Source organism: Oncorhynchus kisutch, unplaced genomic scaffold (genome assembly GCF_002021735.2).
Source record: "Oncorhynchus kisutch isolate 150728-3 unplaced genomic scaffold, Okis_V2 Okis06b-Okis10b_hom, whole genome shotgun sequence".
Classification (NCBI taxonomy): Eukaryota; Metazoa; Chordata; class Actinopteri; order Salmoniformes; family Salmonidae; genus Oncorhynchus; species Oncorhynchus kisutch.
In genome coordinates this window covers 20567095-20594827 of record NW_022261983.1, presented here as the reverse complement: position 1 = coordinate 20594827, position 27733 = coordinate 20567095, and the positions used below count along the sequence as shown (strand labels likewise).

The 27733-nt window shown below is 48.4% G+C and overlaps 1 protein-coding gene across 1 annotated transcript; it reads left to right on the top strand.

The window, feature by feature from the left end:
* slc29a4a (solute carrier family 29 member 4a) lies at positions 1-27733 on the top strand. Its single transcript, XM_031814040.1, is given in 12 exon segments — positions 1-65; positions 313-362; positions 365-412; positions 6170-6301; positions 8128-8241; positions 9456-9584; positions 14706-14780; positions 15568-15836; positions 17728-17851; positions 20571-20758; positions 23754-23994; positions 26448-27733. Coding segments are annotated over 12 exon segments (1563 nt in total). The 3' UTR covers positions 26576-27733.

The following is a 27733-nucleotide window of genomic DNA, read 5'->3' as shown; positions in this document are numbered from 1 at the left end:
ATGAGTACAGCAGGAGTGGAGCGACGGAGGCCAACCCCAGCACAGACCCCTGAGGAGAGAGAGGGATGGGGGCCAGACAGGGAGAGAGGAGAGAGAGGGATGGGACCAGACAGGGAGAGAGGAGAGAGAGGGATGGGGCCAGACAGGGAGAGAGGAGAGGGAGGGATGGGGCCAGACAGGGAGAGAGGAGAGGGAGGGATGGGGCCAGACAGGGAGAGAGGAGAGGGAGGGATGGGGCCAGACAGGGAGAGAGGAGAGGGAGGGGGGAGAGGGACGGGCAGGGAGGGCCGGATGGAGGGAGGGCAGAGAAACCAGTGTAGTGCAGAGTTATAGCTTCGACTCGTACCAGCTGGAGGAAGAGGAGGGGACCAAGGAATGCCGGAGAGAGGGGTGCTGGCCCTGTCAGAACCGGGTGAGTCTCTCTTACTGTACTGTTGGAGCTAGAAACACAATCATTATATATTACTGTTGGAGCTAGAAACACAATCATTATATATTACTGTACTGTTGGAGCTAGAAACACAATCATTATATATTACTGTACTGTTGGAGCTAGAAACACAATCATTATATATTACTGTACTGTTGGAGCTAGAAACACAATCATTATATATTACTGTACTGTTGGAGCTAGAAACACAATCATTATATATTACTGTACTGTTGGAGCTAGAAACACAATCATTATATATTACTGTACTGTTGGAGCTAGAAACACAATCATTAGATATTACTGTTGGAGCTAGAAACACAAGCATTAGATATTACTGTTGGAGCTAGGAACACAATCATTAGATATTACTGTACTGTTGGAGCTAGAAACACAATCATTAGATATTACTGTTGGAGCTAGAAACACAATCATTAGATATTACTGTTGGAGCTAGAAACACAATCATTATATATTACTGACTGTTGGAGCTAGAAACACAATCATTATATATTACTGTTGGAGCTAGAAACACAATCATTATATATTACTGTACTGTTGGAGCTAGAAACACAATCATTAGATATTACTGACTGTTGGAGCTAGAAACACAAGCATTAGATATTACTGTACTGTTGGAGCTAGAAACACAATCATTATATATTACTGTTGGAGCTAGAAACACAAGCATTAGATATTACTGTTGGAGCTAGAAACACAAGCATATATATTACTGTACTGTTGGAGCTAGAAACACAATCATTAGATATTACTGTTGGAGCTAGAAACACAAGCATTATATATTACTGTACTGTTGGAGCTAGAAACACAATCATTAGATATTACTGTTGGAGCTAGAAACACAATCATTATATATTACTGTACTGTTGGAGCTAGAAACACAAGCATTATATATTACTGTACTGTTGGAGCTAGAAACACAATCATTAGATATTACTGTTGGAGCTAGAAACACAAGCATTAGATATTACTGTACTGTTGGAGCTAGAAACACAAGCATTAGATATTACTGTACTGTTGGAGCTAGGAACACAAGCATTAGATATTACTGTACTGTTGGAGCTAGAAACACAAGCATTAGATATTACTGTTGGAGCTAGGAACACAAGCATTAGATATTACTGTTGGAGCTAGGAACACAAGCATTATATATTACTGTTGGAGCTAGAAACACAAGCATTATATATTACTGTTGGAGCTAGAAACACAAGCATTAGATATTACTGTTGGAGCTAGGAACACAAGCATTAGATATTACTGTTGGAGCTAGGAACACAAGCATTAGATATTACTGTTGGAGCTAGAAACACAAGCATTATATATTACTGTACTGTTGGAGCTAGAAACACAAGCATTAGATATTACTGTTGGAGCTAGGAACACAAGCATTAGATATTACTGTTGGAGCTAGAAACACAAGCATTATATATTACTGTTGGAGCTAGAAACACAAGCATTATATATTACTGTTGGAGCTAGAAACACAAGCATTAGATATTACTGTTGGAGCTAGAAACACAAGCATTAGATATTACTGAACTGTTGGAGCTAGAAACACAAGCATTAGATATTACTGTACTGTTGGAGCTAGAAACACAATCATTATATATTACTGTACTGTTGGAGCTAGAAACACAAGCATTATATATTACTGTACTGTTGGAGCTAGAAACACAATCATTATATATTACTGTACTGTTGGAGCTAGAAACACAAGCATTATATATTACTGTTGGAGCTAGAAACACAAGCATTAGATATTACTGTTGGAGCTAGAAACACAAGCATTAGATATTACTGAACTGTTGGAGCTAGAAACACAAGCATTAGATATTACTGTACTGTTGGAGCTAGAAACACAATCATTATATATTACTGTACTGTTGGAGCTAGAAACACAAGCATTATATATTACTGTACTGTTGGAGCTAGAAACACAATCATTATATATTACTGTACTGTTGGAGCTAGAAACACAAGCATTATATATTACTGTTGGAGCTAGAAACACAAGCATTATATATTACTGTTGGAGCTAGAAACACAAGCATTAGATATTACTGTTGGAGCTAGAAACACAAGCATTATATATTACTGTACTGTTGGAGCTAGAAACACAAGCATTAGATATTACTGTTGGAGCTAGGAACACAAGCATTAGATATTACTGTTGGAGCTAGAAACACAAGCATTATATATTACTGTTGGAGCTAGAAACACAAGCATTAGATATTACTGTTGGAGCTAGGAACACAAGCATTAGATATTACTGTTGGAGCTAGAAACACAAGCATTAGATATTACTGTTGGAGCTAGAAACACAAGCATTAGATATTACTGTTGGAGCTAGAAACACAATCATTATATATTACTGTACTGTTGGAGCTAGAAACACAATCATTAGATATTACTGACTGTTGGAGCTAGAAACACAAGCATTAGATATTACTGTACTGTTGGAGCTAGAAACACAATCATTATATATTACTGTTGGAGCTAGAAACACAAGCATTAGATATTACTGTTGGAGCTAGAAACACAAGCATTATATATTACTGTACTGTTGGAGCTAGAAACACAATCATTAGATATTACTGTTGGAGCTAGAAACACAAGCATTATATATTACTGTACTGTTGGAGCTAGAAACACAATCATTAGATATTACTGTTGGAGCTAGAAACACAATCATTATATATTACTGTACTGTTGGAGCTAGAAACACAAGCATTATATATTACTGTTGGAGCTAGAAACACAATCATTATATATTACTGTACTGTTGGAGCTAGAAACACAAGCATTATATATTACTGTACTGTTGGAGCTAGAAACACAATCATTAGATATTACTGTTGGAGCTAGAAACACAAGCATTAGATATTACTGTACTGTTGGAGCTAGAAACACAATCATTAGATATTACTGTTGGAGCTAGAAACACAATCATTAGATATTACTGTTGGAGCTAGAAACACAAGCATTATATATTACTGTTGGAGCTAGAAACACAAGCATTAGATATTACTGTTGGAGCTAGAAACACAAGCATTAGATATTACTGTACTGTTGGAGCTAGGAACACAAGCATTAGATATTACTGTACTGTTGGAGCTAGAAACACAAGCATTAGATATTACTGTTGGAGCTAGGAACACAAGCATTAGATATTACTGTTGGAGCTAGGAACACAAGCATTATATATTACTGTTGGAGCTAGAAACACAAGCATTATATATTACTGTTGGAGCTAGAAACACAAGCATTAGATATTACTGTTGGAGCTAGGAACACAAGCATTAGATATTACTGTTGGAGCTAGGAACACAAGCATTAGATATTACTGTTGGAGCTAGAAACACAAGCATTATATATTACTGTACTGTTGGAGCTAGAAACACAAGCATTAGATATTACTGTTGGAGCTAGGAACACAAGCATTAGATATTACTGTTGGAGCTAGAAACACAAGCATTATATATTACTGTTGGAGCTAGAAACACAAGCATTAGATATTACTGTTGGAGCTAGAAACACAAGCATTAGATATTACTGTTGGAGCTAGAAACACAAGCATTATATATTACTGTTGGAGCTAGAAACACAAGCATTAGATATTACTGTTGGAGCTAGAAACACAAGCATTAGATATTACTGTTGGAGCTAGGAACACAAGCATTAGATATTACTGTTGGAGCTAGAAACACAAGCATTAGATATTACTGTTGGAGCTAGAAACACAAGCATTAGATATTACTGTTGGAGCTAGAAACACAAGCATTAGATATTACTGTACTGTTGGAGCTAGAAACACAATCATTATATATTACTGTACTGTTGGAGCTAGAAACACAAGCATTATATATTACTGTACTGTTGGAGCTAGAAACACAATCATTATATATTACTGTACTGTTGGAGCTAGAAACACAAGCATTATATATTACTGTTGGAGCTAGAAACACAAGCATTATATATTACTGTTGGAGCTAGAAACACAAGCATTAGATATTACTGTTGGAGCTAGAAACACAATCATTATATATTACTGTTGGAGCTAGAAACACAAGCATTAGATATTACTGTTGGAGCTAGAAACACAATCATTATATATTACTGTACTGTTGGCGCTAGAAACACAAGCATTAGATATTACTGAACTGTTGGAGCTAGAAACACAAGCATTAGATATTACTGTACTGTTGGAGCTAGAAACACAAGCATTAGATATTACTGTACTGTTGGAGCTAGAAACACAAGCATTAGATATTACTGTTGGAGCTAGGAACACAAGCATTAGATATTACTGTTGGAGCTAGGAACACAAGCATTATATATTACTGTACTGTTGGAGCTAGAAACACAAGCATTAGATATTACTGTTGGAGCTAGAAACACAAGCATTATATATTACTGTTGGAGCTAGAAACACAAGCATTATATATTACTGTTGGAGCTAGAAACACAAGCATTAGATATTACTGTTGGAGCTAGGAACACAAGCATTAGATATTACTGTTGGAGCTAGAAACACAAGCATTATATATTACTGTTGGAGCTAGAAACACAATCATTATATATTACTGACTGTTGGAGCTAGAAACACAAGCATTATATATTACTGTACTGTTGGAGCTAGAAACACAAGCATTAGATATTACTGTTGGAGCTAGAAACACAAGCATTATATATTACTGTACTGTTGGAGCTAGAAACACAAGCATTATATATTACTGTTGGAGCTAGAAACACAATCATTAGATATTACTGTACTGTTGGAGCTAGAAACACAAGCATTAGATATTACTGTACTGTTGGAGCTAGAAACACAAGCATTATATATTACTGTTGGAGCTAGAAACACAAGCATTATATATTACTGTTGGAGCTAGAAACACAAGCATTATATATTACTGTACTGTTGGAGCTAGAAACACAATCATTATATATTACTGTTGGAGCTAGAAACACAAGCATTATATATTACTGTTGGAGCTAGAAACACAAGCATTATATATTACTGTTGGAGCTAGAAACACAATCATTTCCCTGCTCCTTCGATAACATCTCTCTCTCCCTCTCTCTCTCTCTCACTCTCTCTCTGTATCTCTCCCCCTCTCTCTCTCCCTCTCTCTCTCCCCCTCTCTCTCACTCTCTCTCTGTATCTCTCCCCCTCTCTCTCTCCCCCCTCTCACTCTCTCTCTCTGTATCTCTCCCCCTCTCTCTCTCCCCCCCTCTCTCACTCTCTCTGTATCTCTCCCCCTCTCTCTCTCCCCCTCTTCCTCTCTCCCCCCTCTTCCTCTCTTCCCCCCTCTTCCTCTCTCCCCTCTTCCTCTCTCCCCCCTCTTCCTCTCTCCCCCTCTTACTCTCTCCCCCTCTCTCTCTCCCCCTCTTCCTCTCCCCCCCTCTCTCACTATCTCTCTGTATCTCTCCCTCTCTCTCTCTCCCCCCCTCTTCCCTCTCTCCCCCTCTCTCTCCCCCTCTCTCTCTCTCCCCCTCTCTCTCTCTCCCTCTCTCTCTCTCCCTCTCTCTCTCTCCCCTCTCTCTCTCCCCCCTCTTCCTCTCTCCCCCTCTCTCTCTCCCCCTCTTCCTCTCCCCCTCTCTCTCTCCCCCTCTCTCTCTCTGTATCTCTCCCCCTCTCTCTCTCCCCCTCTCTCTCACTCTCTCTCTGTATCTCTCCCCCTCTCTCTCTCCCCCCTCTTCCTCTCTCTCCGCCAGCCTTTGAGGAGCCAGTCCCTGATGACCGTTACCATGGTATCTACTTTGCGATGCTATTGGCTGGCGTGGGCTTCCTGCTTCCCTACAACAGCTTCATCACCGACGTGGATTACCTTCACCACAAGTTCCAGGGTAACACACAGACACAGACACAGACACAGACACACACACACACAGACACACACACACACACACACACACACACACACACACACACACACACACACACACACACACACACACACACACAGACACACACACAGACACACACACACACAGACACACAGACACACACACACAGAGAGAGACGACCCCAGTGTTATAATGCTGTTGTAGAGACAGCAGTCTGGACCACCAGACGACCCCAGTGTTATAATGCTGTTGTAGAGACAGCAGTCTGGACCACCAGACGACCCCAGTGTTATAATGCTGTTGTAGAGACAGCAGTCTGGACCACCAGACGACACCAGTGTTATAATGCTGTTGTAGAGACAGCAGTCTGGAGCACCAGACGACCCCAGTGTTATAATGCTGTTGTAGAGACCGCAGTCTGGACCACCAGACGACCCAGTGTTATAATGCTGTTGTGGAGACAGCAGTCTGGAGCACCAGACGACCCCAGTGTTATAATGCTGTTGTAGAGACAGCAGTCTGGACCACCAGACGACCCCAGTGTTATAATGCTGTTGTAGAGACGGCAGTCTGGACCACCAGACGACCCCAGTGTTATAATGCTGTTGTAGAGACGGCAGTCTGGACCACCAGACGACCCCAGTGTTATAATGCTGTTGTAGAGACGGCAGTCTGGACCACCAGACGACCCCAGTGTTATAATGCTGTTGTAGAGACGGCAGTCTGGAGCACCAGACGACCCCAGTGTTATAATGCTGTTGTGGAGACAGCAGTCTGGACTACCAGACGACCCCAGTGTTATAATGCTGTTGTAGAGACAGCAGTCTGGACCACCAGACGACCCCAGTGTTATAATGCTGTTGTAGAGACGGCAGTCTGGACCACCAGACGACCCCAGTGTTATAATGCTGTTGTAGAGACGGCAGTCTGGACCACCAGACGACCCCAGTGTTATAATGCTGTTGTAGAGACGGCAGTCTGGACCACCAGACGACCCCAGTGTTATAATGCTGTTGTAGAGACGGCAGTCTGGACTACCAGACGACCCCAGTGTTATAATGCTGTTGTAGAGACAGCAGTCTGGACCACCAGACGACCCCAGTGTTATAATGCTGTTGTAGAGACAGCAGTCTGGAGCACCAGACGACCCCAGTGTTATAATGCTGTTGTAGAGACAGCAGTCTGGAGCACCAGACGACCCCAGTGTTATAATGCTGTTGTAGAGACGGCAGTCTGGACCACCAGACGACCCCCAGTGTTATAATGCTGTTGTAGAGACGGCAGTCTGGACCACCAGACGACCCCAGTGTTATAATGCTGTTGTAGAGACGGCAGTCTGGACCACCAGACGACCCCAGTGTTATAATGCTGTTGTAGAGACGGCAGTCTGGACCACCAGACGACCCCAGTGTTATAATGCTGTTGTAGAGACCGCAGTCTGGACCACCAGACGACCCCAGTGTTATAATGCTGTTGTAGAGACGGCAGTCTGGACCACCAGACGACCCCAGTGTTATAATGCTGTTGTAGAGACGGCAGTCTGGACCACCAGACGACCCCAGTGTTATAATGCTGTTGTAGAGACGGCAGTCTGGACCACCAGACGACCCCAGTGTTATAATGCTGTTGTAGAGACGGCAGTCTGGACCACCAGACGACCCCAGTGTTATAATGCTGTTGTAGAGACAGCAGTCTGGACCACCAGACGACCCCAGTGTTATAATGCTGACCCCAGTGTTATAATGCTGTAATGTGCTTTTCTCCCACTTTCTCTGTGTGTGTGTGTGTGTGTGTGTGTGTGTGTGTGTGTGTGTGTGTGTGTGTAGGATCCTCCATAGTGTTTGATATGAGTCTGGTGTATATCGTGGTGGCTCTGGTCGCAGTCATACTAAACAACATCCTGGTGGAGAGAATCAGTCTACACACACGAATCACCGTGGGTGAGTTAACACAAACACACACACACAGGAGAGGATCAGTCTACACACACGGATCACCGTGGGTGAGTTAACACACACACACACACACACAGGAGAGGATCAGTCTACACACACGAATCACCGTGGGTGATTCACACACACACACACACACACACACACACACACACACACACAACACACACACACACACACACACACACACACACACACACACACACACACACACACACACACACACACACACACAGGAGAGGATCAGTCTAAACACAAATCACCGTGGGTGAGTTACCTGTTATTACCACAAAGTAAACCAACCCTCCTCCCCCACCAGGTTACCGGTTATTACCATACAGTAAACCAACCCTCCTCCCCCACCAGGTTACCTGTTATTACCACACAGTGAGCCAACCCTCCTCTTCCCCCACCAGGTTACCTGTTATTACCACACAGTAAACCAACCCTCCTCCCACCAGGTTACCTGTTATTACCACACAGTAAACCAACCCTCCTCCCACCAGGTTACCTGTTATTACCACACAGTAAACCAACCCTCCTCCCCCACCAGGTTACCTGTTATTACCACACAGTAAACCAACCCTCCTCCCCCACCAGGTTACCTGTTATTACCACACAGTGAGCCAACCCTCCTCTTCCCCCCGCCAGGTTACCTGTTATTACCACACAGTAAACCAACCCTCCTCCCCCACCAGGTTACCTGTTATTACCACACAGTAAACCAACCCTCCTCTTCCCCCGCCAGGTTACCTGTTATTACCACACAGTAAACCAACCCTCCTCCCCCACCAGGTTACCTGTTATTACCACACAGTAAACCAACCCTCCTCCCCCCACCAGGTAACCTGATATTACCGCACAGTAAACCAACCCTCCTCCTCCCCCACCAGGTTACCTGTTATTACCACACAGTAAACCAACCCTCTCACCAGGTTACCTGTTATTACCACACAGTAAACCAACCCTCCTCCCCCACCAGGTTACCTGTTATTACCACACAGTAAACCAACCCTCCCACCAGGTTACCTGTTATTACCACACAGTAAACCAACCCTCCCACCAGGTTACCTGTTATTACCACACAGTAAACCAACCCTCCTCCCCCACCAGGTTACCTGTTATTACCACACAGTAAACCAACCCTCCCACCAGGTTACCTGTTATTACCACACAGTAAACCAACCCTCCTCCCCCACCAGGTTACCTGTTTGCTCTGAGTCCGCTGGTGTTCGTCAGCGTGTTTGATGTGTGGTTGGAATCCTTCACCACCAGACAGGCTTACATCGTCAACCTCTTCTCTGTTGGGGTGGTCGCCTTCGGATGTACAGGTACCACCCTTCCCTTCCCCTGTCCGTTGCCTTCGGATGTACAGGTACCACCCTTCCCTTCCCCTGTCCTATGCCTTCGGATGTACAGGTACCACCCTTCCCTTCCCCTGTCCTATGCCTTCGGATGTACAGGTACCACCCTTCCCTTCCCCTGTCCTATGCCTTCGGATGTACAGGTACCACCCTTCCCTTCCCCTGTCCGTTGCCTTCGGATGTACAGGTACCACCCAAACACCCAAACACTCATCCCCTGTCTGTTGCCTTCCCCTCTCTGGAAATATTTTAATTGACAATGTACTTTATGATATGATAATAAGGTATTCAGTTCTAGTGACTACCGATTATTTAACCTTAGTTTAGTCAACTGAGTGGTACATGTGACATCCTGGTTATTTAACTCCCTGCTCTCTGTCTCACACTGCACCTTAGCTAAGGAGTCTCTTATAGCCCTGGGGGAGGAGGCTCTGGCCCCTGGGCAAAGGAGGCTCTTATAGCCCTGAGTGAAGGAGGCTCTGAGCCCTGGGCGAAGGAGGCTCTTATAGCCCTGGGGGAAGGAGGCTCTGAGCCCTGGGCGAAGGAGGCTCTTATAGCCCTGGGTGAAGGAGGCTCTTATAGCCCTGGGTGAAGGAGGCTCTTATAGCCCTGGGTGAAGGAGGCTCTTATAGCCCTGGGGGAAGGAGGCTCTGAGCCCTGGGCGAAGGAGGCTCTTATAGCCCTGGGTGAAGGAGGCTCTTATAGCCCTGGGGGAAGGAGGCTCTTATAGCCCTGGGGGAGGAGGCTCTTATAGCCCTGGGGGAAGGAGGCTCTTATAGCCCTGGGGGAGGAGGCTCTTATAGCCCTGGGGGAAGGAGGCTCTTATAGCCCTGGGGGAGGAGGCTCTTATAGCCCTGGGCGAAGGAGGCTCTGAGCCCTGGGGGGAGGCTCTGAGCCCTGGGGGAGGAGAATCTTATAGCCCTGGGGGAGGAGGCTCTTATAGCCCTGGGGGAGGAGGCTCTGAGCCCTGGGCGAAGGAGGTTCTGAGCCCTGGGCGAAGGAGGCTCTTATAGCCCTGGGGGAAGGAGGCTCTGAGCCCTGGGCGAAGGAGGCTCTTATAGCCCTGGGTGAAGGAGGCTCTTATAGCCCTGGGTGAAGGAGGCTCTTATAGCCCTGGGTGAAGGAGGCTCTTATAGCCCTGGGTGAAGGAGGCTCTTATAGCCCTGGGTGAAGAGGCTTTTATAGCCCTGGGCGAAGGAGGCTCTTATAGCCCTGGGCGAAGGAGGCTCTTATAGCCCTGGGGGAAGGAGGCTCTGAGCCCTGGGGGAGGAGGCTCTTATAGCCCTGGGGGAAGGAGGCCCTTATAGCCCTGGGGGAGGAGGCTCTTATAGCCCTGGGCGAAGGAGGCTCTGAGCCCTGGGGGGAGGCTCTGAGCCCTGGGGGAGGAGAATCTTATAGCCCTGGGGGAGGAGGCTCTTATAGCCCTGGGGGAAGGAGGCTCTGAGCCCTGGGCGAAGGAGGCTCTGAGCCCTGGGCGAAGGAGGCTCTTATAGCCCTGGGCGAAGGAGGCTCTTATAGCCCTGGGGGAAGGAGGCTCTTATAGCCCTGGGTGAAGGAGGCTCTTATAGCCCTGGGTGAAGGAGGCTCTTATAGCCATGGGTGAAGGAGGCTCTTATAGCCCTGGGTGAAGGAGGCTCTTATAGCCCTGGGGGAAGGAGGCTCTGAGCCCTGGGCGAAGGAGGCTCTTATAGCCCTGGGTAAAGGAGGCTCTTATAGCCCTGGGTAAAGGAGGCTCTTATAGCCCTGGGTAAAGGAGGCTCTTATAGCCCTGGGTGAAGGAGGCTCTTATAGCCCTGGGTGAAGGAGGCTCTTATAGCCCTGGGGGAGGAGGCTCTTATAGCCCTGGGGGAGGAGGCTCTTATAGCCCTGGGATAAGGAGGCTCTGACCCCTGGGGGAGGAGGCTTTTATAGCCCTGGGCGAAGGAGGCTCTTATAGCCCTGGGGGAGGAGGCTCTTATAGCCCTGGGGGAGGAGGCTCTTATAGCCCTGGGGGAAGGAGGCTCTTATTGCCCTGGGGGAGGAGGCTCTTATAGCCCTGGGATAAGGAGGCTCTGACCCCTGGGGGAGGAGGCTTTTATAGCCCTGGGCGAAGGAGTCTCTTATAGCCCTGGGCGAAGGAGGCTCTTATAGCCCTGGGGGAAGGAGGCTCTGAGCCCTGGGGGAGGAGGCTCTTATAGCCCTGGGGGAAGGAGGCCCTTATAGCCCTGGGGGAGGAGGCTCTTATAGCCCTGGACGAAGGAGGCTCTGAGCCCTGGGGGGAGGCTCTGAGCCCTGGGGGGGAGGAGGCTCTGAGCCCTGGGGGAGGAGAATCTTATAGCCCTGGGGGAGGAGGCTCTTATAGCCCTGGGGGAGGAGGCTCTGCGCCCTGGGGGAGGAGGCTCTTATAGCCCTAGGGGAGGAGGCTCCTATAGCCCTGGGGGAGGAGGCTCCTATAGCCCTGGGGGAGGAGGCTCTGAGCCCTGGGGGAAGGAGGCTCTTATAGCCCTGAGGGAGGAGTCCCTTATAGCCCTGGGGGAAGGAGGCTCTTATAGCCCTGGGGGAGGAGGCTCTTATAGCCCTGGGGGAGGAGGCTCTTATAGCCCTGGGGGAGGAGGCTCTTATAGCCCTGGGGGAGGAGGCTCTTATAGCCCTGGGATAAGGAGGCTCTTAGCCCTGGGCAAAGGAGGCTCTTAGCCCTGGGCGAAGGAGGCTCTAACCCCTTGGATAAGGAGGCTCTTAGCCCTGGGATAAGGAGGCTCTTAGCCCTGGGTGAAGGAGGCTCTGACCCCTGGGCGAAGGATGCTCTGAGCCCTGGTCGAAGGATGCTCTGAGCCCTGGGCGAAGGAGGCTCTAGCCCTGGGCGAAGGAGGCTCTTAGCCCTGGGCGAAGGAGGCTCTTAGCCCTGGGCAAAGGAGGCTATTTGCCCTGGAATAAGGAGGCTCTTATAGCCCTGAGGGAGGAGTCCCTTATAGCCCTGGGGGAAGGAGGCTCTTATAGCCCTGGGGGAGGAGGCTCTTATAGCCCTGGGGGAGGAGGCTCTTATAGCCCTGGGGGAGGAGGCTCTTATAGCCCTGGGGGAGGAGGCTCTTATAGCCCTGGGATAAGGAGGCTCTTAGCCCTGGGAAAAGGAGGCTCTTAGCCCTGGGCGAAGGAGGCTCTAACCCCTTGGATAAGGAGGCTCTTAGCCCTGGGATAAGGAGGCTCTTAGCCCTGGGTGAAGGAGGCTCTGACCCCTGGGCGAAGGATGCTCTGAGCCCTGGTCGAAGGATGCTCTGAGCCCTGGTCGAAGGAGGCTCTTAGCCCTGGGCGAAGGAGGCTCTTAGCCCTGGGCGAAGGAGGCTCTTAGCCCTGGGCGAAGGAGGCTATTTGCCCTGGAATAAGGAGGCTCTTAGCCCTGGGCGAAGGAGGCTCTTTGCCCTGGAATAAGGAGGCTCTTAGCCCTGGGCGAAGGAGGCTCTTAGCCCTGGGCAAAGGAGGCTATTTGCCCTGGAATAAGGAGGCTCTTAGCCCTGGACGAAGGAGGCTCTTAGCCCTGGGATAAGAGGCTCTTAGCCCTGGGATAAGGAGGCTCTTAGCCCTGGGTGGAGGAGGCTCTTATAGTTGGCCTGCTCCAGAGCAGGATTAGCACAGACTCTGAGGGGGGAAACGCATATAATTTCCACTGTGCCAATCACAAAAGCTGCATTTTCACTTAATTTGCATATGCCTGTGCTGCGTTCTTCACTCTATTTTAATAAGGACAATTCATACTATTTCATCCTTCCCGAAAAACCTGACGGGAAAAAAAATAACGCAATCAGTGCCAAAAACTTTGGCTGCTATGGCTAACGGTTGCTATGGCTAACAAAAACGGTTGCTACGGCTAACGGTTGCTATGCAAGCTAACGTCTTCTCGCTCAGCTAGCCAACTCTAGCCACAAAAACTTACATCTGAAAAGGGCCACAAACGCTCCCCGTCTTAATCTGTTTTCATAGCTTCTCTATTGACTTTTCATTTCAATCCATTATAATAATAATTGGTGCATGATTTTGCCTCTGGGTCAGAAATGTTTACGTCTCGTCGGTACACAGAATTCTCTGTACAGGGGGAAAGAGATGGCATTTTCAAAAGTGATAAACATTGTTTTCCGCGGTCTGACAGGCAGACAGCAAGGTTTATACAAACCATCACTGTTGGAAATCAAATGCTAGGCTGTCAAATGCTAGCAAGAGCAGATCATGTTTTTTTATGCCTTATTGCTTATATCATTGGCCCCGTGGCAGAGATAGAATGTTGGTCGAGAGTGTGTTTGTCCGCCCAGGGCTTTATAATACCAGTGTGAATCCTTATCCCAGGGCTTTAGAATACCAGTGTGAATCCTTAGCCCAGAGCTTTAGAATACCAGTGTGAATCCTTATCCCAGGGCTGTAGAATACCAGTGTGAATCCTTATCCCAGGGCTGTAGAATACCAGTGTGAATCCTTATCCCAGGGCTGTAGAATACCAGTGTGAATCCTTATCCCAGGGCTTTAGAATACCAGTGTGAATTCTTAGCCCAGGGCTTTAGAATACCAGTGTGAATCCTTATCTCAGGGCTTTAGAATACCAGTGTGAATTCTTATCCCAGGGCTTTAGAATACCAGTGTGAATCCTTATCCCAGGGCTTTAGAATACCAGTGTGAATCCTTATCCCAGGGCTTTAGAATACCAGTGTGAATTCTTAGCCCAGGGCTTTAGAATACCAGTGTGAATCCTTAGCCCGGGGCTTTAGAATACCAGTGTGAATCCTTATCTCAGGGCTTTAGAATACCAGTGTGAATCCGTAGCCCAGGGCTTTAGACTACCAGTGTGAATCCTTATCTCAGGGCTTTAGAATACCAGTGTGAATCCTTATCCCAGGGATTTAGAATACCAGTGTGAATCCGTAGCCACAGGGCTTTAGAATACCAGTGTGAATCCTTATCTCAGGGCTTTAGAATACCTGTGTGAATCCTTAGCCATAGGGCTTTAGAATACCAGTGTGAATCCTTAGCCACAGGGCTTTAGAATACCAGCGTGAATCCTTAGCCCGGGGCTACGAACAATGCAGTGTGAAAAGGCCATTTGTGTTTGCATTTGTCCTCCCTCAGTGCAGCAGTCCAGTTTCTATGGTTACATGGGGATGCTGCCCAAGAGATACACACAGGGGGTGATGACTGGAGAAAGTAAGAGCTGTCATCTTCGTTATATTACTGTATATTCTATACATCTTCATTATATGACTGTATATTCTATACATCTTCATTATATTACTGTATATTCTATACATCTTCATTATATTACTGTATATATACATCTTCATTATATTACTGTATATTCTATACATCTTCATTATATTACTGTATATATACATCTTCATTACATTACTGTATATTCTATACATCTTCATTATATGACTGTATATTCTATACATCTTCATTATATTACTGTATATTCTATACATCTTCATTATATTACTGTATATTCTATACATCTTCATTATATTACTGTATATTCTATAGGCTACACTTGTAGTCTATTGCCAGACCATTTGACAGAAAGGGGAATTATTGTAACCATAACACAGACAGTTTATTTATTTCAATACATTTTTGCGTCATAGGCCTACCCATTGTAAATTACTTGTTTAGCACGGCTTAGAACGCTTCTCAACCAATCACAATGCTTGTCATATCTCTGAGTTGTATCTTCACTAATCCTCTCTCTCCACTCCTCCCTCTCTCCAGGTACAGCAGGTGTAATTATCTCTCTGAGTGGTATCTTCACTAATCCTCTCTCCTCTCTCTCCTCCCGCTCTCCAGGTACAGCAGGTGTAATCATCTCTCTGAGTCGTATCTTCACTAATCCTCTCCTCTCTCTCCTCTCCTCCCTCTCTCCAGGTACAGCAGGTGTAATCATCTCTCTGAGTCGTATCTTCACTAATCCTCTCTCTCCACTCCTCCCTCTCTCCAGGTACAGCAGGTGTAATCATCTCTCTGAGTCGTATCTTCACTAAACTCCTGATCAGTAACGAGAGGATAAACACACTCATCTTCTTCCTGGTGTCCATCACCATGGAGATGCTCTGCTTCCTTCTCCACCTCATTGTCCGACGCTCACGATTCGTCCTTTACTACACAGGCCCCACCCACCGGGGTCACAGCCTGGGGAAAGGTCATGACATCGGGTCGGAGGTCAGCGGGACAGGATACAGGGTTCACCACGACGTCACTACAGAGGAAGTAAGATTTGTAAGTCAGTCTAGACCTGGGGTGAGAGTGGTTCTAGGGGATAATCAGGTAGAGTGGTGGGATAATCAGGTAGAGTGTTTCTATGGGATAATCAGGTAGAGTGGTTCTAGGGGATAATCAGGTAGAGTGGTTCTAGGGGATAATCAGGTAGAGTGGTGGATAATCAGGTAGAGTGGTTCTAGGGGATAATCAGGTAGAGTGGTTCTATGGGATAATCAGGTAGAGTGGTTCTATGGGATAATCAGGTAGAGTGGTGGATAATCAGGTAGAGTGGTGGATAATCAGGTAGAGTGGTGGATAATCAGGTAGAGTGGTGGGATAATCAGGTAGAGTGGTGGATAATCAGGTAGAGTGGTGGATAATCAGGTAGAGTGGTGGATAATCAGGTAGAGTGGTGGATAATCAGGTAGAGTGGTTCTATGGGATAATCAGGTAGAGTGGTTCTATGGGATAATCAGGTAGAGTGGTGGATAATCAGGTAGAGTGGTTCTAGGGGATAATCAGGTAGAGTGGTTCTATGGGATAATCAGGTAGAGTGGTTCTATGGGATAATCAGGTAGAGTGGTTCTATGGGATAATCAGGTAGAGTGGTGGATAATCAGGTAGAGTGGTGGGATAATCAGGTAGAGTGGTGGATAATCAGGTAGAGTGGTGGATAATCAGGTAGAGTGGTGGATAATCAGGTAGAGTGGTGGATAATCAGGTAGAGTGGTGGATAATCAGGTAGAGTGGTTCTATGGGATAATCAGGTAGAGTGGTTCTATGGGATAATCAGGTAGAGTGGTTCTATGGGATAATCAGGTAGAGTGGTTCTATGGGATAATCAGGTAGAGTGGTGGGATAATCAGGTAGAGTGGTGGGATAATCAGGTAGAGTGGTGGATAATCAGGTAGAGTGGTGGATAATCAGGTAGAGTGGTGGATAATCAGGTAGAGTGGTGGATAATCAGGTAGAGTGGTTCTATGGGATAATCAGGTAGAGTGGTTCTATGGGATAATCAGGTAGAGTGGTGGATAATCAGGTAGAGTGGTGGGATAATCGGGTAGAGTGGTTATATGGGATAATAAGGTAGAGTGGTAGGATAATCGGGTAGAGTGGTTCTATGGGATAATCAGGTAGAGTGGTTCTATGGGATAATCAGGTAGAGTGGTGGATAATCAGGTAGAGTGGTGAGATAATCAGGGGGAGTGGTGGATAAATCAGGGAGAGTGGTGGGATAATCAGGGAGAGTGGTGGGATAATCAGGTAGAGTGGTGGATAATCAGGTAGAGTGGTGGATAATCAGGTAGAGTGGTGGATAATCAGGTAGAGTGGTGGATAATCAGGTAGAGTGGTGGGATAATCAGGTAGAGTGGTTATTTTGGCCTTGAGCCCTGCTGCAACTAATGGAGCAGAAAAGAGAGAGGGTGTGTCTCTAATTTCGGCATATTGCCACATGCATCACTGTGACTACATCTCCTACTTACTGAAACAAGGTTACGTCAACCTGCTGAACACACACACACACACACACACACACACACACACACACACATAGACGGTCATTTCCCTCTGTAAATCATCCCTGAATATCTGCGGGACCTGGTTGACCTGACACGTGATAGGCTGAATATCTACAGGACCTGGTTGACCTGACACGTGATAGGCTGAATATCTACGGGACCTGGTTGACCTGACACGTGATAGGCTGAATATCTACGGGACCTGGTTGACCTGACACGTTGGGGTTCAGGTGATAGGCTGAATATCTACGGGACCTGGTTGACCTGACACGTTGGGGTTCAGGTGATAGGCTGACCCTTGATTATTCACTCCAGAGGAAACCAGGAGAGGAGAGGAGACAAGGAGACAAGGAGGCTATGAAGTGTTTGTCTCATCTCAGGGTAACGGAGTGGTGGCGACGACGTCGCCATCTGATGATGTCACAGATGAGTTCACAGGAGGGACGTACGTTCGGTTTGGAGTTCCTAAAGACAAGATCCGGAGAAGCTGGCCTGGACTACGAGGTAACAACCACATCTATACCTGTCTGTCTGTCTGTCTGTCTGTCTGTCTGTCTGTCTGTCTGTCTGTCTGCATCACAGACTCAATCAGGGACATGTTGAAAATGTCAGTGAAGACACTTGCCAGTTGGTCAGCGCATGCTCGCAGTACACGTCCTGGTAATCCGTCTGGCCCCGCAGCCTTGTGTATGTTGACCTGTTTAAAGGTCTTACTCACATCGGCTACGGAGAGCGTGATAACACAGTCGTCCGGAACAGCTGCTGCTCTCATGCATGCCTCAGTGTTGCTTCCCTCGAAGCGAGTATATAAGTGATTTAGCTCGTCTGGTAGGCTCGTGTTGCTGAGCAGCTAGTGGCTGTGCTTCCCTTTGTAGTCTGTAATAGTTTGCAAGCCCTGCCACGTAAGACGAGCGTCGGAGCCGGTGTAGTACGATTCAATCTTAGCCCTGTATTGACGCTTTGCCTGTTTGATGGTTCGCCGCAGGGCATAGCAGGATATCTTATAAGCTTCCGGGTTACAGTCCCTCTCCTTGAAAGCGGCAGCTCTAGCCTTTAGCTCAGTGAGGATGTTGCCTGTAATCCATGGCTTCTGGTTGGGGTATGTACGTATGTCATCGATGCACTTATTGTTGAAGCCAATGACTGGTGTTGTGTATTCCTTAATGCCATTGGAGGAATGCCGGAATATATTCCAGTCTGTACTAGCAAAACAGTCCTGCAGCTTAGCATCTGCTTCATCTGACCATGTTATTATAGACCGAGTCACTGGTGCTTCCTGCCTTAATTTTAGCTTGTCAGCAGGAATCAGGAGGATAATTATGTTCAGATTTACCAAATGGAGGGTGAGGGAGAGCTTTGTACACGTCGCTGTGTGTGGAGTAAAGGTGGTCCAGAGTTATTTCCCTCTGGTTGCACATTTAACATGTTGATAGAGATTTGGTGAAACTGATTTAAGTTTCCCTGCATTAAAGTCTCCGGCCACTAAGAGGCGCCGCCTCTGGGTGAGTGGTTTCCTTATTTCCTGATACAGCTGACTGAGTGCGGTCTTAGTGCCTGTCTGTGGGGGTACATAAACAGCCCTCAGCCTCGGACTGGGTCCTGTCTTAACAGCAACTCAGAGGTGACCTCTTTTATGCACGAATGATTTGCTGATTGAACAATTGTGCTAAGAAGTTTTGCACACGTGCAGAAGAGGTTCATGGGAGTTTTGCTCAACTGAGTTTTGCATCTTTTGTAGAGTTGTGTTTACTGTTTTGGGGAACAAAATGTGCTTAGCATTTGCATTGTGTGTGAAAACAAAGAGAAATGACTTAGAGTTTATCACCAAGTAATACTGTCGTAGTGCTCATTAGGTTGTGATGGAGATCAGTTCCACCCCAGTTTCATTCAAAGTGTCTTAGCGATCTAGAGAAACTGTAATGTCGAACGAGTGCTTGTAAACACAATGATTCTACCCAATGTTTGTACACTACGGATACCAACAGCATTCCTCTTCCCTCGTTCCCCCTCTCTTCTCTTCTCACCCCCTCCTTTTTCCCTTCTCCCCCCTCCTCCCCTCCACCTCCTCCCCCTTCTCCCTCATCCCCTTCCACTCCCTTCTCCCCTTCTCCCTCATCCCCTTCCACTCCCTTCTCCCCTTCTCCCTCATCCCCTTCCACTCCCTTCACCCCTTCTCCCTCATCCCCTTCCACTCCCTTCTCCCCTTCTCCCTCATACCCTTCCACTCCCTTCTCCCCTTCTCCCTCATCCCCTTCCACTCCCTTCTCCCCTTCTCCCTCATCCCCTTCCACTGCCTTCTCCCCCTTCTCCCTCATCCCCTTCCACTCCCTTCCCCCCTTCTCCCTCATCCCCTTCCACTCCCTTCCCCCCTTCTCCCTCATCCCCTTCCACTCCCTTCTCCCCTTCTCCCTCATCCCCTTCCACTGCCTTCTCCCCCTCCCTCTCCTCCCTCTCCTCCCCCTTCTCCACCCTCCCTCTCCCCCCTCTTTTCCCTTATCCCCCTCCCTCTCCTCCCCTCCCCCTTCTCCACCCTCCCTCCCTCTCCCCCCTCTTCTCCCCCTCCCTCCTCCTCTTCTCCCCCCTCCCTCCCTCCCTTCTCCCCCTCCCTCTCCTCCCCTCCCCCCCTTCTCCCCCTCCCTCTCTCTCTCTCCCTCCCTCCCCCCTCCCGCTCCTCCCCTCCCCCCCTTCTCCCCCTCCCTCTCCCCCTTCTCCCCCTCCCTCTCCTCCCCTCCCCCTTCTCCACCCTCTTCTCCCTTATCCCCCTCCCTCCTCCTCTTCTCCCTTCTCTCCCCCCCCCCTCCCTTATCCCCCTCCCTCCTCCCCTTCTCCCCCATCTCCACCCTCCCTCCCTCTCCCCCCTCTTCTCCCTTCTCCCCCTCCCTCCTCCTCTTCTCCCCCTCCCTCCTCCTCTTCTCCCCCTTCTCCCCCTCCCTCTCCTCTCCTCCCCTCCCCCTTCTCCACCCTCCCTCCCTCTCCCCCCTCTTCTCCCTTATCCCCCTCCCTCCTCCTCTTCTACCTTATCTCCCCCCTCCCTCCCTCCCCCCCTTATCCACCTCCCTCCTCCTCTTCTCCCTTCTCCCCCATCTCCACCCTCCCTCCCTCTCCCCCCTCTTCTCCCTTCTCCCCCTCCCTCTCCACTCCCTTCTCCCCCTCCTCCCCTCCCCCATCTCCACCCTCCCTCCCCCCCTTCTCCCCCTACCTCCTCCTCTTCTCCCCCCTTCAGATATGTTTCTTCACAGGTACATCGTTGCCAGAGTGATCTGGGCCTACATGTTGTCTATAGCAGTGACCTATAGCATCACTCTGTGTCTGTTTCCTGGTCTGGAATCAGAGATACGCAACCCAACCCTGGGGGAGTGGCTACCTATACTCATCATGGCCACATTCAACATGGCCGACTTCGTAGGCAAGGTCAGTTTACTTGTCCAGTGTTCTCAAACCTCTCCTCGGGGACCCCCAGCCGTTCCAAACCTCTCCTCGGGGACCCCCAACCATTCCAAACCTCTCCTTGGGGACCCCCAGTGTTGGAGAGGTTTGGAATGGTTGGGGGTCCCCAAGGAGAGGTTTGGAATGATTGGGGGTCCACGAGGAGAGGTTTGGAACAACTGGATGGATGGTATGGATGAATGGATGAATGGATGATAGGAATGTAGATTGATGGATGGATGGTAGGAATATAGATTGATGGATGGATGGATGGTAGGAATATAGATTGATGGATGGATGGATGGATGGTAGGAATATAGATTGATGGATGGTAGGAATATAGATTGATGGATGGATGGATGGTAGGAATATAGATTGATGGATGGATGGATGGTAGGAATATAGATTGATGGATGGATGGTAGGAATATAGATTGATGGATGGATGGATGGTAGGAATGTAGATGGATGGATGGATGGATGATGGATAAATGGATGAATGATGGATGGATGGTAGGAATGTAGATAGATAGATGGATGGATGGATGATGGATAAATGGATGAATGATGGATGGATGGTAGGAATGTAGATTGATGGATGGATGGTAGGAATGTGGATAGATAGATGGATGGTAGGAATGTGGATAGATGGATGGATGATGGATGGCTGATAGTAGAAATGTAGATGGATGGATGGATAGGTAGATAGGTAGGTAGATAGATAGATCAGTCGATGGATGGATGGATGGGTAGATGGATGGTAGAAATGTAGATGGATGGATGGATGGATGGATGGATGGATGGGTAGATGGATGGTAGGAATGTAGATAGATGGATGGATGATGGATGGCTGATAGTAGGAATGTAGATGGATGGATAGGTAGGTAGGTAGATAGATCAGTCTGGATGGATGGATGATGGATAGATGGATGGATGGATTATGGATGGGTAGATGGATGGATGATGGGTGGGTGGGTGGGTGGGTAGATGGATGGATGGGTAGATGGGTAGATGGATGGATGGGTAGATGGGTGGATGGATGGGTAGATGGATGGATGGGTGGATGGATGGGTAGATGGATGGGTGGATGGGTAGATGGATGGGTGGGTGGGTAGATGGATGGATGGGTAGATGGATGGATGGATGGGTAGATGGATGGATGGATGGGTAGATGGATGGATGGGTAGATGGGTGGATGGATGGATGGATGGGTAGATGGATGGATGGATGGATGGGTAGATGGATGGATGGATGGATGGGTAGATGGATGGGTAGATGGATGGATGGGTAGATGGATGGATGGGTAGATGGATGGATGGGTAGATGGATGGATGGATGGATGGGTAGATGGATGGATGGGTGGATGGGTGGATGGATGGGTAGATGGGTGGATGGATGGATGGGTAGATGGATGGGTAGATGGATGGATGGGTGGATGGGTAGATGGGTGGATGGGTAGATGGGTGGATGGATGGGTAGATGGATGGATGGGTGGGTGGATGGGTAGCTGGATGGATGGATGGTAGATGGGTGGGTGGATGGATGGATGGGTGGATGGATGGGTAGATGGATGGGTAGATGGATGGATGGGTGGATGGGTAGATGGATGGATGGTAGATGGGTAGATGGGTGGATGGATGGTAGATGGATGGATGGGTGGGTGGATGGGTAGCTGGATGGATGGGTAGATGGGTGGGTGGATGGATGGATGGATGGGTAGATGGATGGATGGGTAGATGGATGGATGGGTGGATGGATGGGTAGATGGATGGATGGGTAGATGGATAGATGGGTGGATGGATGGATGGGTAGATGGGTGGATGGGTAGATGGATGGGTGGGTGGATGGGTAGATGGGTGGATGGGTAGATGGGTAGATGGATGGATGGGTGGATAGATGGGTGGATGGGTAGACGGATGGATGGGTAGATGGGTGGATGGGTAGATGGATGGATGGGTAGATGGGTGGATGGATGGATGGGTAGATGGGTGGATGGGTAGATGGGTGGATGGGTAGATGGGTGGATGGGTAGATGGGTGGGTGGATGGATGGGTGGATGGATGGATGGGTAGATGGGTAGATGGGTGGGTGGATGGATGGGTAGATGGATGGATGGGTGGATGGGTAGATGGATGGGTGGATGGATGGGTAGATGGGTGGGTGGATGGGTAGATGGGTGGGTGGATGGATGGATGGGTAGATGGGTGGGTGGATGGATGGATGGGTAGATGGGTGGATGGATGGGTAGATGGGTGGATGGATGGGTGGATGGGTGGATGGGTAGATGGATGGGTAGATGGATGGATGGGTAGATGGATGGATGGGTAGATGGGTGGATGGATGGATGGGTAGATGGGTGGATGGATGGGTAGATGGATGGGTGGATGGATGGGTAGATGGGTGGATGGATGGGTGGATGGGTAGATGGATGGATGGGTAGATTGGTGGATGGGTAGATGGGTGGGTGGGTGGATGGGTGGATGGATGGGTAGATGGGTGGGTGGATGGATGGATGGGTGGGTGGGTGGGTGGATGGATGGGTAGATGGGTGGGTAGATGGGTGGGTGGATGGGTAGATGGATGGGTGGATGGGTGGATGGGTAGATGGATGGGTGGATGGGTAGATGGGTGGATGGATGGATGGGTAGATGGGTGGGTGGATGGGTAGATGGGTGGGTGGATGGATGGATGGATGGATGGGTGGGTGGATGGATGGATGGGTGGGTGGATGGGTAGATGGATGGGTAGATGGGTGGGTGGATGGGTGGGTGGATGGGTAGATGGGTGGGTGGATGGATGGGTAGATGGGTGGATGGGTAGATGGGTGGATGGATGGGTAGATGGGTGGGTGGATGGGTAGATGGATGGATAGGTAGATGGATGGATGATGGGTGGGTGGGTGGATGGTTGGGTGGATGGGTAGATGAATGGATGATGGATGGATAGATATAGATATACACTAAGCCCTCTGCCCTTTCCAGATCCTGGCTGCGTTGCCCTATGAGTGGACGGGGGGTCACCTGCTCCTCTTCTCCTGCCTGCGGGTGGTCTTCATCCCTCTGTTGGTGATGTGTGTGTATCCCTCCTCCACCCCAACCCTCTCCCACCCCGCCTGGCCCTGTCTCTTTTCTCTCCTCATGGGCGTAACCAACGGTTACTTTGGATCAGTCCCCATGATACAGGCTGCTGGGAAGGTCCCGCCGGAACAGAGAGAACTAGCAGGTGAGGGGTGATGAGGCAGAGGGGTGATGAGGCAGAGGGGTGGTGAGGTAGAGGGGTGGTGAGGTGGAGGGGTGGTGAGGTAGAGGGGTGATGAGGTGGAGGGGTGATGGGGTGGTGAGGTAGAGGGGTGGTGAGGTAGAGGGGTGGAGGGGTGATGAGGTAGAGGGGTGGTGAGGTAGAGGGGTGATGAGGTAGAGGGGTGATGAGGTAGAGGGGTAGTGAGGTAGAGGGGTGGTGAGGTAGAGGGGTGATGAGGTAGAGGGGTGATGAGGTAGAGGGGTGGTGAGGTAGAGGGGTGGTGAGGTAGAGGGGTGGTGAGGTAGAGGGGTAATGAGGTAGAGGGGTGGTGAGGTAGAGGGGTAATGAGGTAGAGGGGTGGTGAGGTAGAGGGGTGATGAGGTAGAGGGGTGATGAGGTAGAGGGGTGGTGAGGTAGAGGGGTGGTGAGGTAGAGGGGTGGTGAGGTAGAGAGGTAATGAGGTAGAGGGGTGGTGAGGTAGAGGGGTGGTGAGGTAGAGGGGTGGTGAGGTGGAGGGGTGGTGAGGTAGAGGGGTGATGAGGTAGAGGGGTGATGAGGTAGAGGGGTGATGAGGTAGAGGGGTGATGAGGTAGAGAGGTAATGAGGTAGAGGGGTGGTGGGGTAGAGGGGTAATTAGGTAGAGGGGTGGATCTACTTTTATAATAATACAATTGCCCAGAGAAAGAGATGTTGTTTAACAAGTAATCACTTATATCTCATTATTGGCACCTGTAAAGAATCGTATTGGTCAAATGTAACTAAATGAAATCTGCATTAATAATGTTTGAAATTAATCTCAGTTGAAGGAACTATATTGTGGCCTTCCATGGCTTCCTGTTTCACTGGGGTATAGAAATGAGGTAACACACATTTAAAATCCATTCGTCATTCAGAAATGGTTCATGGACCACAAAAATCCACTATTTGTAATGGCCTTTTCAGACGCCGGGACATGAACCCATTCATACCTGTGGTTTGAATTGAAGTAGCCAGTCCATAAGGATCTAGAAAGATCTATTGAGGAATGGTCTGAAATCCCTCCCCAATGTGTTCTCCAATCTCAGAAAACATTTTAGAAAACGTCTGTGTCGTTATCCTCGCAAGGGGAAGGTGCTGGAGTATTGAAAACAGGGGTGTTCTCTCTAGGTGATGGAGTATTGAAAACAGGGGTTTCTCTCTAGGTGATGGAGTATTGTAAACAGGGGTGTTCTCTCTAGGTGATGGAGTATTGAAAACAGGGGTGTTCTCTCTAGGTGATGGAGTATTGAAAACAGGGGTGTTCTCTCTAGGTGATGGAGTAGTGAAAACAGGGGTGTTCTCTCTAGGTGATGGAGTATTGTAAACAGGGGTGTTCTCTCTAGGTGATGGAGTATTGAAAACAGGGGTGTTCTCTCTAGGTGATGGAGTAGTGAAAACAGGGGTTTCTCTCTAGGTGATGGAGTATTGTAAACAGGGGTGTTCTCTCTTGGTGATGGAGTAGTGAAAACAGGGGTGTTCTCTCTAGGTGATGGAGTATTGAAAACAGGGGTGTTCTCTCTTGGTGATGGAATATGGAATAGTGAAAACAGGGGTGTTCTCTCTAGGTGATGGAGTATTGAAAACAGGGGTGTTCTCTCTAGGTGATGGAGTAGTGAAAACAGGGGTGTTCTCTCTAGGTGATGGAGTATTGAAAACAGGGGTGTTCTCTCTTGGTGATGGAATATGGAATAGTGAAAACAGGGGTGTTCTCTCTAGGTGATGGAGTATTGAAAACAGGGGTGTTCTCTCTAGGTGATGGAGTATTGAACACAGGGGTATTCTCTCTAGGTGATGGAGTAGTGAAAACAGGGGTGTTCTCTCTTGGTGATGGAGTATTTCATTGTTATCAAGTCTCTTTATATCAGACTGTGCACCCTGAAACTAAAGTCCTCCTTAAAAACTCTAAGTTCTCTCTCTTTCTCCCACTTTCTTTTCTTTTGGGGTGCCAAAACATTTAACTACCATTTTAAATGTTTACCTTTTAAATAGAATATCTTTCTCTAAACAATTGTAATAATTTATAATCATATGAGGGTTTTTTTGTTCACAAAATATATCTCGGTATTTGTATGATTTTATTTTATACAGTATTTGTTGTTCATCGTTATCAAAGGTGCCAATAATTCTGGAGGTGTCTCTATATACACTCTATATTGTAATACTGTAAACCACTCAACTGCAGCAGGAGCTCCTCCTACAATTTAGTGCCGATTTTCTACATTGACAGTGCTCTATCTATATACTATATAATAATCTCCTCTCCTCTCCTCTCCTCTCCTCTCCTCTCCTCTCCTCTCCTCTCCTCTCCTCTCCTCTCCTCTCCTCTCCTCTCCTCTCCTCTCCTCTCCTCTCCTCTCCTCTCCTCTCCTCTCCTCTCCTCTCCTCTCCTCTCCTCTCCTCTCCTCTCCTCTCTCTAGGTAACACTATGACTGTATCGTACATGACAGGGTTGATGTTGGGATCAGCTGTGGCCTACGCTGCCTATAGCTTCACTGCACCGGGCTCAAACACACACACACTCACCAACATCACCACAGGGTATTGAACACACACACACACACACACACACACACATACACATTCACATACACACACACACACACACACATACACACACACATATACATACACAGAGCCCAGAAAAGGCCTCAGCGAAAAGGAGTCCCTCCAGACTGACAGGATACTGAACTCCAGCCTGACCTCTAACCTCTGACCCCTCCGGCCTGCCACACTCCCCAGCTCTCTGCTGTTTCCAGGATGTTATCCTGATTCACCTCCTGATCCTCCTCGTCTATACTGCTGGGCTTTCTGCTCTGCCCGGGAGACAACGTGAACAGAACCTCTGATTGGCTCCCTGCTCTGCCCGGGAGACAACGTGAACAGAACCTCTGATCGGCTCCCTGCTCTGCCCGGGAGACAACATGAACAGAACCTCTGATCGGCTCCCTGCTCTGCCCGGGAGACAACATGAACAGAACCTCTGATCGGCTCCCTGCTCTGCCCGGGAGACAACATGAACAGAACCTCTGATCGGCTCCCTGCTCTGCCCGGGAGACAACGTGAACCTCTGATTGGCTCCCTGCTCTGGCCGGGAGACAACGTGAACAGAACCTCTGATCGGCTCCCTGCTCTACCCGGGAGACAACGTGAACCTCTGATTGGCTCCCTGCTCTGCCCGGGAGACAACGTGAACAGAACCTCTGATCGGCTCCCTGCTCTGCACGGGAGACAACATGAACAGAACCTCTGATCGGCTCCCTGCTCTGCCTTGGAGACAACGTGAACAGAACCTCTGATTGGCTCCCTGCTCTGCCCGGGAGACGACGTGAACCTCTGATCGGCTCCCTGCTCTGCCCGGGAGACAACATGAACAGAACCTCTGCTTGGCTCCCTGCTCTGCCTTGGAGACGACGTGAACAGAACCTCTGATCGGCTCCCTGCTCTGCCCGGGAGACAACTTGAACAGAACCTCAGACTCTCATACACGCCGACTGACACGCCTCTGTGACATCACCTGTGTGACAGCTATGACCCGATGCATGACATGATCCTTGCCTTTCCGTTAGTGATCTACCGCGGATCGAGATGAGGAACCTACCAGTGATCAAAGTCGGTCTTTATTCTTCAGGGTTCATGTCAATATAAACGTTGTGAATGTAAAACATATTAAATAAAATATATAACCGACAAACATGAAATAAAA